The 12,438-nt window shown below is 31.5% G+C and overlaps 2 protein-coding genes across 3 annotated transcripts; one reads left to right on the top strand and one right to left on the bottom strand.

The window, feature by feature from the left end:
- The first annotated feature begins 2,331 nt into the window (after window positions 1-2,331).
- On the top strand, window positions 2,332-4,908 carry LOC112783738 (UDP-glycosyltransferase 83A1-like). Its single transcript, XM_025826786.3, has 2 exons — window positions 2,332-2,971; window positions 3,848-4,908. Exons 1-2 carry the CDS (start codon window positions 2,479-2,481, stop codon window positions 4,735-4,737), a joined length of 1,383 nt encoding a protein of 460 aa, XP_025682571.1. The 5' UTR covers window positions 2,332-2,478; the 3' UTR covers window positions 4,738-4,908.
- Window positions 4,909-5,031: 123 nt separating this feature from the next.
- Window positions 5,032-10,191, bottom strand: LOC112783739 (ribosome biogenesis protein WDR12 homolog). Of its 2 annotated transcripts, none has more exons than XM_025826787.3 (14): window positions 10,034-10,191; window positions 9,297-9,528; window positions 9,050-9,147; window positions 8,568-8,674; window positions 8,034-8,069; window positions 7,830-7,915; window positions 7,268-7,326; window positions 7,082-7,192; window positions 6,849-6,968; window positions 6,134-6,277; window positions 5,790-5,898; window positions 5,558-5,694; window positions 5,420-5,455; window positions 5,032-5,319 (listed from the first exon to the last, which is right to left on the bottom strand). In XM_025826787.3, the coding sequence occupies exons 2-14, from the start codon at window positions 9,463-9,465 to the stop codon at window positions 5,230-5,232; spliced, it is 1,302 nt and encodes a 433-aa protein (XP_025682572.1). In that variant the 5' UTR covers window positions 9,466-9,528; window positions 10,034-10,191; the 3' UTR covers window positions 5,032-5,229. The 2 variants fall into 2 exon arrangements, with proteins under 2 accessions (XP_025682572.1, XP_025682573.1); XM_025826788.3 differs by having other exon boundaries at window positions 9,297-9,522; window positions 10,034-10,169.
- Window positions 10,192-12,438: the final 2,247 nt, after the last annotated feature.

The raw sequence follows: 12,438 nt of genomic DNA, 5'->3' as shown, positions 1-12,438 counted from the left end.
GAATAAGTACTTTCTTTTAAATTGATCAAAAAATTTTAAAATATTTTTAAAAATCTTATTTTGTATTAATTTTTTTTAAAAAATTATTTTCAAAAAGTTTAAGACTAATTCAACAATAATAGTTAAAAAATTAGGAGCTAATAATTCTAGACTGTTGTTAAATTAATTCTATAACTTTTGAAAATTAATTGTCGAGAAAGTCTACCAGACTAGCACTTTTATTAAAATTTAGCCCGCACTTAACCAATAAAAAAAGTAAGTGATCTTATACTATTAGATGTAATCTCACACCATTAAAAATAGTGATGATGACTAATTGATGGCTACAAATTACAAAATCTACCCCTAGCACTCCTCTTAATTATCACGGATACATTTGATACAAATTAAAAAAAAATTAGAATAAAATTTTAAATTATTTTTAAAATTTTTAACAAATTTTAGGAATAAAAAATATATTTTATTTTTTAAGAGTACTTCTATCTATTTAAATATTTTTTAGAGATAATACTCAATTCGGTCCCTGAATTTGCATATGAATCTCAATTTAGTCCCTAAAGTTTTAATTGTCTTTATTTAGTCCCTAAATTTTACGACCATGACTCATGTTAGTCATTGAAATAATTTTCAATGTATAGCTGTTTAATAGAACGCTGTTTGAACAGGCGGATAACACACTAAACTCTATAAAATGATATTGTTTTGATTTTGACATTCAAATAACCTAAAAATAATATCATAAGTGGTGTTTATTGAAACTTTACCTAACAAAACAAGTGATGCAACATCATTTTTGAACTATTTGAATATCAAAACTAAAATACATCATTGTACAGATTTAAGTGTGGCATTTGATTGTTCATTTCAACGCTCCATTAACGTTTGTAAACTAAAAATCGTCTGTGAAATTAATGTGAGACACGTTTATAAAATTTAGAACTAAATAGAAGTAATTAAAATTTCAAGAACTAAATTAAAACTCACGTACAAATTCAGGACCAAATTGAGTATTAACTCAATTTTTTACCATCACCAAGATTTTTTTTTTATATATATAACTTGGAATTGTTACAGTCAATAGAAGAATTCTGCTAATGAATAAGTTTAAAAATATACGTTAATCTAAAACCAAGTATGATTATGAGTATTATTATCAATAAAATATCCTCAATGCAGAATTAATATAAAATTTGTACGTACTATAAATGTAACTTGAAGTTTTGAACTATTCCTTCAGAAAGATTAAATTAGACTAAAGATAATAAATACTATGGTAAATAGTGATATTTAATAGAAAGGGGAAATTGTACTCTTTACAATAATAAAAAAAATTAAAAATATTATCTGCCGTGCCCATTTTTTTCAAAAATATACTATAATCTTCACTCTTCAACAAAAAAAAAAAATCGCTAGACTAATATTAAAACCGAGGGTAAAACCAAACGAATAGGTGACAGGTAAAATGGTCCCCAAGTTCTTGGCACCTTTTTGAAACCACATCCGTCCCTGCATCTTACATTGATGCCAATTATATTATATATATTCTATAAGAGGTCTCTCTCACGGTCGTAATTATTTAAAGGTCTTGCTAACAAGTATCTTAAAGATATATTTTTTAATAATATTATAATTAAAATACTTGAATAAAAATATAAATTAAATATAAACTTTTAAAAAAAATGTATATATATTAAACTTATCGGAAAAGCCATCACTCTCAACTTTTATTCTTTTAATTAACTAATATAAACACTTTTTTGCTAAGAAAAAGTATAGGATACCAATATATTATCTGTCAACTTATTACCAACAATAATTAATTATTATATTTTAAATACATGTATAAAGAGATACATTCAGAAAATACATTTTTTAAAGTCACTTTCGTTAAACACAATCATAAAAAAGACATTTTTATTAGAGACATCCACAAATACACTTTTATTAAACACAATTATAAACAAAAATTGACAGAAGTTGGCAGAAATATTGTTGGTAACATAGCGGGATTGTTTTGCTAAATACTTAATTTAATTATTTTCTATTGTGTAAATGATAACACTACCACACATCATGACAGCATACTAGCCTAACAGGTCCGGTTGAGGTGATCGAAACCTTATAATATAAAATTTTGCTTAACCAGATATATTGTTTTTAATAGATGATAACAAATTCAACCTGTCATTGTTTATCTATCATGCAAAATCATTAGATTAGGTTGAGAAGGGACCAAAGGAGAGATGTGCCCACATTCATCCGAATAATTAATCAACTTCGAATAAAATTGATTTTTTTTTTTTAACTTACGTGCATAGGTCACATATTTTATGTATTATGTACTATATCTTCATGCAAATGACATTTTCTATCTATCTTGTAGTGTATATGTCACAAGAATAAGGTAGTTTAAATGCTCATTCCACCAAAGATTTTCAAGAACTTGAAATTAAGTTCAAATAGGGAAAAAATAATAAGATGGCAAGGCCTCATGTTCTTGTTGTACCTTACCCTGAACAAGGGCATGTGATTCCACTAATGGAACTTTCCTTGTGCTTAGTAAAACAAGGCATCAAGGTAACATTTGTTAACACTAAACATAACCATGAGAGGATCATGAATGCATTCCCAAAAGGGAATAATAATGCTTTGCTATCTCAAATGAATCTTGTGTGGATACCTGATGGATTAGGATCCTCAGAAGAGAGGAAGATGCCGGGGAAGTCGTCCGAAGCGGTGCTGAAGGTTATGCCGGAGAAAGTTGAGCAGATCATTGAAGACATCAATGATGGATCACTTTGTGAAGAAAAGATTAGTTGTGTGCTTGCTGATCAGAGCATTGGCTGGGCTATTGGCATTGCCGTAAAGAAGGGGATTCGACCGGTGGCGTTCTGTCCTGCCGCCGCCGCGCAGTTGGTGTTGGGATTGAGCATCCCAAAGTTGATTGAGAGTGGCTTCATCGACCAAGATGGTGAGTTCACATTTTATTGTTCAAGACCTATAACATAATTACAATGGATATTCACCATATAATTAAAATAAGCAACAATTTTATGTTAAAAATCGGTAGAAACTCATCTACAATTATTTTCACGTGAAATTTTTAGTTAAAAATTGTTAGATGACAATTGAATCAAATCTGTTAAATTATTATACGCTATTTTTTATCATTAATTTCGCATGAAGACTTCTGCATGTAAGTTTTCACCTTAAAAATTATGTCCAAAAACGAAAAATAAAGTGATTATAAAAGTTTTTAAAAAATACATTATTTTCTCTTCACGATAAATATTCTTGTTTATTTATTTACTTTTGTTGAAAATCAAACTTGAATTTTAGCTTGTTAGCCTTGGCTTAGCACCTTATCTTGGCAAAATCAAAATTGAGTAAAAGTAAAATCCAACCAAATTTTGTTAAATTGTTGCACCCTAATTAAAAGTTATAGATTTTTACACAATGATAAGGGCAATCCAATATAGTCAAACTCTCTCAGCTTTTCTTAATTACTAAAGTGATAGCTTAAGAAGTCTTGTTTGTGTAACATTCCATTTCATATTCAAAAAACATCATTATATATGGAATTGGAAGAAAGCATATCCAATGTTAGCTTCGTGTTCCAATCTTAGGTTACTAGTTAGAAGAAAAAACATAATTCTTACTTGAAAGCTTCAAAAGTACTTAATACTGTTTAACTATCAATCAACAGAAATACGCAAATTAATTTATAATAAACTTCCAGAGTAACTAGTAACCATAAAAATTTGTTCTCATAACTTCTGAAATGAAATGAATCTAAAGTGTGAGTGACTCTTTGTCTTTCTCTCCATTATAACAATCCATCATCCAGGAACTCCACTGGAAAATCAAATCATTCAGCTATCACCAACAATGCCAGTTGTAAGCACAGAAAACCTTGTCTGGGTTCGCGCAGGGAGCACAGCTGCTCAGAAGCATATTTTCCAGCTCATGTTGAAAAACATTGAGTTTATGGAGAAAACTGAATGGATTCTTTGCAATTCAACTTATGATCTTGAGTCTGCAGCATTTTCTCTGGCTCCAAAAATCACACCAATAGGGCCAATTCTGTCATCAAGCCATAACGAACTTGACCACTCTGCAGGTCATTTCTGGCCACAAGACCAGAATTGTTTGAAATGGTTGGATCAACAATCACCCTGTTCAGTTATATATGTCGCATTCGGAAGCATCACAACTTTTAGTTCACTACAATTCCAAGATCTCTGTTTGGGACTCGAAACGTCAAATAGGCCTTTCCTGTGGGTTCTGCATCCGGATATCAAAGGAGGGATGCAAAATCTGTATCCAGAAGGGTTTGAAGAAAGGGTAAGTAACCGTGCTAGGATGGTGGGTTGGGCGCCACAGCAGAAAATTCTAAGTCATTCTTCGGTTGCTTGCTTCATAAGTCACTGTGGTTGGAACTCTACAATGGAAAGTGTAAGCAATGGAGTCCCAATCTTATGTTGGCCTCACTTTGCTGATCAGTTCTTGAATAGGAGCTATGTTTGTGATGTTTGGAAGGTAGGAATTGCACTCGAACGAGACGAAAGTGACATAGTCACAAAAGGGGAAATCAGAGACAAAATTGAGCAGCTTTTGAGTGATGAACATTTGAAAGCAAGAGCTGCAAGTATCAAGGACAAGGTTCAACTTGCCACTGAACAAGGTGGCTTGTCTAACAGTAATCTAAATAGATTTATCAAGTGGATCAAAACATGAATTAGCACAATATAAGAGCATTAGCCAGCTATGCTTTCATGTTACTTCTCTTTTTTTGTTTAAACCTTTCTGTTGTCTATACTATCTTACTATCTTAGTTAAATTGTAAAGTTGTGTTATCTGCACATTTTAAAAAATGAGCATATAAAAATCACTACGATTGGTCAAGTAGCAAAAGATTGCAGTGGTATATGCATTTTTTAAGTGTGAATAACCTAAACCCACCACCTTCACAAAAGTAACAAAAATGCAGAACAAACTGCAACACACACACATAAGCAAAATGTTGATAGATTTGGCAGGCAAATGAGTTCAGGACAACTATATTATGAGTGTAAACATAAATATCCAGTTAGCCAAACAAAAATGAAATTTTTCTCACAGGCAAAATTGGCCTTAAGACAAAATTGGCTCATAATTTGAATTCCTTCCCTATATTATAATAAATATCTGCTACTGTTACAGCATGCCCCAAGTAATACAATTAACTTGCTATACAGGAATTTCTGAAGAAATGCATAGTTTTGAGTCTGCTCCGCCACTGATAACACTGTTACTTTTCCACCAGTCAGCACATAAAACCTGAATCAAATAGATGACAATTCGATTAACAGAAACTTCGACCCAAATCATTTAATCAAGCAGGAAAGAAAAGTTGAGGCACAGAAAGATCATTGTATACCTTGTCCGTGTGTGACTCTATGACAGAGAGAGGCCACTGCAACATTAACAAAGAAAAATCATCAACTGTAAAATACTAAACATGGTTCATTGTTGCACCAATAGGATAAAGCAATCGGAAAAGATTAGAATGCATTACCGCTGTTCTCAGATCCCACAACATAACCTTCCCATCATACGATGCAGAGAGCAAATGAAACCGAGAACTGTCATGCCATTTGCAAGCAGAAATCCAAGAAGTGTGAGATGCAAACTGAAAGACAGGAGCAGAAGTCCCTGAAGAAAGAAGAAAATATGTTATATGATACTGGTATGCGTGCATATGAAGATTTCTGAGAGGTGAGAGGAAATCTTTTGATGTATTTACTAACCCGGCTTACGAGGATCCCAAATCCTAAGAATAGGGTCAGAAGCACCAGCACTTATCAGAGTTGAACCTTCTCCACCAATATCAAGGCAGTTGAGAACCTTCCCACAGAACTATAAATGGAGGACAATGTAGCCTCAGGTGTCCAATTGTCCATAAAGGAATAATAATTTGCAATAATACTTTAGGAAGAAAAATATTTAAATCAATAACCAAACATAAAAATTAACAGATAACCACAAAATGTTGTTTCTATCATATTGAACCAGGTTTATGTGTAAAAATTTTAGACTTCAACAACATACAATTTCAGCAAATTAGACACACAAGGGGTAGCTGTCAACTTACGATATCTGACAAGTTTTTGCCCGTCTCAACATCCCATTTTCGAATTGAATGATCCCATGATGCAGAATAGATTGACTCTCGTTGTGGCCATACCACAGAAGATACGGACTGTGTATGGCCCACAAGGGTTGTAACAGCCTCGCCCTATAATACAACAAACTGCAATTGATGAAGGCTTGGTTCGTATGTCAATCAAGAACTATATAATGATACATCAGAGAATGAAATACTTTCATAGGTTTACAGTCCCAGTTAAATAACGCTTTAAACATGTCTAAGAATTAAATCAACAAATCCCTTTCATAATAGTTTCAAAACTATCCTAGCCTCCAGCTCCAGGCCTTCAATATACAAGAACTTGAGATTTCATGGTCAACCCTTAGTTAAATTAACAAATATATTAAAGATTGAAGTTTACACTTTCATAATTGAGTCAAATTCTTTTAGGCATTGAGATGCTACCGAAAGAATGAGGGACTGGAGTATACTTAGCATGTGGGAAGAACAAACAGCAAACATCTCCAATTACCTCTTATAAGGTAACATATTTCTATCTATCAAATCTTTTTTATTGCTTTTTAAATGGAGGGGTGTATTAGCAGGGACTACACAAATTCCAATTTCAACACACACACACACACACAGAGAGAAAAGAAAAAGGAGGAGAGAAAAGGGGGGGGGGGGGGGGGGGGATGTGCCAGGAACCTGTACAAACCTCTAACTGAGACTCCTCAACTTGACCTCTAACTTTTCTTTTCTTAGAGACTAGGTCATCTTCTCCATTGTCATTCGTTTCCCACAGGTTGATGGTGCAATCCCAAGAACCCGAGCAAACCTAGCAAATGTGATGACATAAGCAGTAATGTCAAAGACCACTATTAAATCATATATAATAATCTGAACTAATAAAAAATATGTGAAGAATTTAATAGAGAAGTAAATAGGAACCATTTCTCCAGAAGTCTGCACAGCAACACTCTGTACCGAAGCCTTATGACCACGTAAGATTTTGAAAGCCCTAATCTTCATAGAACGGTTGATATCCTCTTCTGTGTTGATCTTTTACACAAGTAAAAAGGTAATCAGCTTAAGTTCAATATATGGGATTGTAGCTCAGCAGTTTCTTTTAGTTACCTTCCATAGCCTCAGTGTACGGTCTTTCGAAGCAGTAGCCAGTGTCACAGCATCCACACCTGAATATGGCAAAACCTTGATGAGTAATGCCCACACATGAGAATAAATGTTTACAAGACAAATAAAAAAAATGAATTAAGCTAGGTTGAAACTAGCTTTCGATGAGTGCTAGAAACATTAAACAAGCGTGAATGCCTTCTGGACACATAAAAGGATAGTTACTAGAGGATAATGCAAATTTAATTGTGTTCATACTAAGAATTGTCTTTCAAGAAACTGAAACATTGAAAATACTAAGAAATAATCATAATAATATCATTAAAAACCCAGTATCATCACCATAGAAAGAAAAAGAACAGAAGAAAAAACAAAAGCGAAATTAATGGACATTAAACTTGATAGCCAGGGAGAATCAACAATGAACTTTCTAATACTGTTAGATACTTTTGGATTTTCACAACAGAAACAGAATATGCATCTGTAACTGTTAATATTGTACAATCAGAAAAATAAAACAGAAACAAAGGTAGCAGCATGTAGGAAAAACTCCATGTCTTCATACCTTCTGGATTGACGATACCAACAGATGTAACAGCATCACTATGTCCCTCCAATGTATGGGTACACAATCCAGCACCTTTCCACACCCTGAAATATATGCATATGATGGAAGTTCACTACATGGAGACTCAAAATGATATGTCACTCAACTCAACCATAAAGTATGTCAATTATTCTTGAAGAACAAAACTACAAAGATTATTACCTCCCTAAACCATCATAACATCCTGTCAAAAGAAACCTGCAAAGAATTCAACTTAGTATTTTTAGTGAAGGACATCAAGGTAATCAATCTTACTTTGAAGAACAGAACAAAAAGTCTAATATCTCAGCCACTAAAACAAATATATTGTCAAGGATTAACTCTAAATAAGTATTTTAAAACACATTCATTTATCTAACTGGCAAATATATAACAGGCTAACAGCCGATTCACAAGCAGAGGTAGTTGTATCATCTGACTAGTTCTACTACTATACTCCAGCTCCATTGTAAAGAAATTTCATAGAGAAGACACCTAAAAAGACAATGTACTTGGTCCCAATGTTGCCAAAATTTTACGACGATTACTCGTGCCATCAGCAAATATGAACAATCGAATTATAGGATACGATAAGTTGCACACATACTATGTCCTAGATCAATTATACAGTTGATAAAATACAAATTCAAGGCTGAATTATTATATGTAAGACTTTAAGAAATGTCGAGTCAAAACACTACAGATTTAGATGCTTACCGAGAAGATGAACCATCAACAGCACTGACCCAGTCATCATGCATAGAAGGGTCTTCCTCCTTTCGTGGAGCAACAGCCCTCGTGTACTCGATTTCCAATATCCTTTCCTATAATCAGTCATTCACAAAGATTAGATATGTGCCTATTCATCTAGAGCAATGGATAATGCTGTCTACTTCCCATGCTGACAGATAAAGAGCAAAGGAATGGATAAGTCATAGTTGTATGTTCCAAATCCACCCCCTTGGAATTTCACAGTATTCTTTTAAATGTGTAAAATAGGGCAGACTCCCATGATTTAACATTGAATTTTATTAAAATAAAATAGATACATTGTCTATTGTCTATATATTTATATTTATGAATTTGCAGTGCATCTGTTCATTTTCACTTCAATGATAGATTCCATAATGAACTTAATCCTTATCACTGAAAGGCTCAACCTATAATACAATGGCATATTTGTTATAAGTATAATTTACCGCAGAAATCCCCTTGGCCAGAAGGAACTGCTCAAGCGACATCCGAACAAACTCGCCATTGATCAAAAAGTCGAACGGCTCCGGTTTATGATCAGGATCTGCACAAATTAAAAAAAATAAAAAAACAAAAAAAAAACAAAACACCAGCTAACTTACACATCCTAATTTTATCAAATTAAAAAAAGAATAAATAAAGGTGTCTGATTTGGCGTAGTGTTGGAATGAATGAGAACAATAATAATAATACCTTTGGATTGGAGAAGAGCGTTGACAAGGGAGGAGAGGCCAAACCGGGTGAGGTCAGAGGGGATGGCAATGGCAGCAGCTGACACTTGGAATTCAGCTTCAAGCTTCGTCACGAACCGTGCTTGGATCCTCTTGGAGATCCCTTCAGCGCCTTCTTCCCCCATATCCATCTGTACCTTGCTAAAACTCACGCTCTTCTTGTATTTCTTTCTTCGGTTAGGGTTTAACTGTTGCTGTCCGAAGCAAAAACCAGACCAGATATCAAACCCATCATGTTACAAGGTCAGAATCAACCGGATTAACCAGACTCTAATAACAAGTCTATGTAAATCCAAAAATATACAAAAAATAAAGAAGAAAGTATCTATAAAAGAGAAAAAATAATGAAAATGAATATGCCTCTAAACTATCAAACTAAATTCTGAACTTGCGAATTGAAGTATTGACAAGGAATAATTTTGAAAATTTATATTCAAAAATATTTTTAAATAACACATATAGCACAAATAACTCTATCAACTATATATATCTACCAAATCGAACTCTAGCTAATAATAATAATAATAATAATAATAATAATAATAATAATAATAATAATAATAATAATAATGGCACATATAGCACAAATAATTTAAGCAAAAATATTTAAAGTAGCTCTAGCCTTGGAACAATGAATAAATAGCAACAAGAACAAGGAAGTGAGGCTATGGCCCGTGAGAATCGATGGACGAATTCTACCTGCAGAAATGACGGCCAGTGTACAGAGAGCGAGACTTCAGGGCAGAGTTCCGGCGAGAGCAGCGAGAGAAGAGAAGAGAGCAACGAAGGAGAAGGCTAGAGGAGAAACAGAGTTGGGAAAGAAGAAAAAAACCCTACCGCCAAAATCTTTCCTTCTCTTCAAAACTGGATCTCGGGTCGGGTATTATTGTTGTTTGGGTTGTTGTGCGAAACCGGGTTCCGGGTCAACCGTTTGATCCATTCTTTTCAGCCCAAAAATTTTCTTGCTCCTGGTTCGGCCTAAAACTCGCTGCTCAAAAACTAATCTAAGCCCAGGAGAACTGATCATAAACAAATAAACTGGTAGAACTGATTAAAAAACAAATAAATGAATTTAATTTCGATACACTATCAGCTTTACATGTGCATTCGATTATGTAATATTACATTAGCAAAAATAATTATTTTTTATTGATCACAAGAATAATTATCCAAAAAAATGAATGTAATTGCATGACTGTATAAAACGTTTTACACTTTATTAAAAATAAATTCCAGAACCAACAAAAGTATACAATTAACCGGTTCAAAATAGTTGAGAAAAAAACAAAATAGGTTATTTAATTTTTAAAAATATTTTATCTATAATTATATTACTGCCACACAAGTTCATCTCTGTGGTTCTTAGATTATATAAAAATTAATTTAATTTTAATAAATTTTCAGTATAAAATAATTTTATACGTATATTCAATTATTTAATATTATGTCATTATTTTTACTAGTTCGATTTTAATAACTATACTTTTTAACATTAAGTGAGTGAATGAAATGTTGAGTTAGCTCTTATTTATTACAGTAGACACAAAGCTAAACCGCGTCAAACAAAAATGAGAATATGAAGAAGAAGGTGAAGAAAAATTTGTATGATGTGCAAAGCACTTTTTTTATTCTCCAAAACAATCTGTTTTTACTTTGTTTAAGCGTCAAAACAAAACGACATCATTTAGCCTTATATCTAGCATGGCAAGTCAAAGTTAGTTTCGCTTTCTATTCGTTGACTCAACGCCAAAAAATCTATTATATCTATTATTCTATTATATATCTCTAATTTTACAACCAAAATGTGCCACATGTTACTTTCTCATTGCAATTAAAATCAAATTTTTTTCTCCAAAAGTAAGGAATTCTCCTCTCTTCCTTACTAATTTTACAACCAAAATGTGCTACATGTCACTCTCTCATTGTAATTGGAATTAAATCTTTCTCTCCAAAATTAAAGAATTCTTCTCTCTTCCTTACTAATTTTATAATCAAAATGTGCCACATATCACTTTCTCATTGCAATTGAAATCAAATATTTTCCACTAAAATTAAAGAGTTCTCCTCTCCTCCCTCTCCTTTCTCTATTTCTCTTTTCTTGAACCACTCTATCTATTTTATATATCATTATCAATATATCAATTACTAATTACTAATTTGACAATCAAAATATGCAACATGACATTCTTTAATTGCATTAAAAATAAAATTGAAATATTAAAATTAAAATTAAAATATACATATATTATGTATCATATATTACTATCTAATTTAATAATCAAATGTATCATATGACACTCTCTTATTAAAATTGAGAGAAAATATTTTTTTCAAAATTAATAAACTCCCTTCCTAAATTCTCTCATCTACCTCTCTTCATTTTTTATTTCTTTCTACTATTTTTACTCTATATATAATTTATATTTTATATTAGTAATTTGACAAATCAAAATATGTCATCCGATATTTTTTTATAATTAAAATAAAATTTTTTCTTTCAAAATTAACAAACTCTCACTCTCACTCTCATTCTTCATCTTTATCTTTCTCTCTCTTTTCTCTCATTCTTTATTTTTTCTATCTTTCTGCAAAATTAACAAAATAATATAATTTAAATAAAAAATATTATTATTATTGTTATTATATACATAGTTTTTTATTTAATTTTAAATTTTTACCGCTTATCTTTCTAATCTATATTTTCATTTCTATTTTTTTCAAATATTTATTGCATATAATTTGGAGAGAATACTAATGTTATAATTAAAAGTTAGAATCAAGATTCAATTGTTTTAAAAAAAATTATTTTTGAGTTAATTTTATAACTAATAGTATAATTTTTTTATGCTAATATCTAATTATATTTTTATATACACAAGGAGAAAAAATATTATTTTTAAATAGCAAGTATAAAAATTAATTATTTTTATTTGTGCAACAGATTTAACAGTTAACACCTAATTAAATGTAAAAATATACACGTTAAATTATTTTAAATTTTAAATAACAAATGTTAAAATTAATTATTAATTAAAAAAATTAGACTTTTTCATATAAAAATAATAACTAAAAATCTTATTATTTGATTTTTTATCTACAGATAC

This window comes from Arachis hypogaea, chromosome 20 (assembly GCF_003086295.3).
Source record: "Arachis hypogaea cultivar Tifrunner chromosome 20, arahy.Tifrunner.gnm2.J5K5, whole genome shotgun sequence".
NCBI classification, from domain to species: Eukaryota; Viridiplantae; Streptophyta; class Magnoliopsida; order Fabales; family Fabaceae; genus Arachis; species Arachis hypogaea.
This window is presented reverse-complemented; position numbering and strand designations above follow the sequence as displayed.

Coding starts and splice junctions, on each gene's coding strand:
- LOC112783738 (XM_025826786.3), top strand. CDS start 2,479: ATGGCAAGGCCTCATGTTCTTGTTGTACCTTACCCTGAACAAGGGCAT. Junction 2,972..3,847: donor TGGCTTCATCGACCAAGATG/GTGAGTTCACAT, acceptor TCCATCATCCAG/GAACTCCACTGGAAAATCAA.
- LOC112783739 (XM_025826787.3), bottom strand. CDS start 9,465: ATGGATATGGGGGAAGAAGGCGCTGAAGGGATCTCCAAGAGGATCCAA. Junction 7,327..7,829: donor TGGTATCGTCAATCCAGAAG/GTATGAAGACAT, acceptor TGCCATATTCAG/GTGTGGATGCTGTGACACTG. Junction 5,456..5,557: donor TGTGGGATCTGAGAACAGCG/GTAATGCATTCT, acceptor TTAATGTTGCAG/TGGCCTCTCTCTGTCATAGA.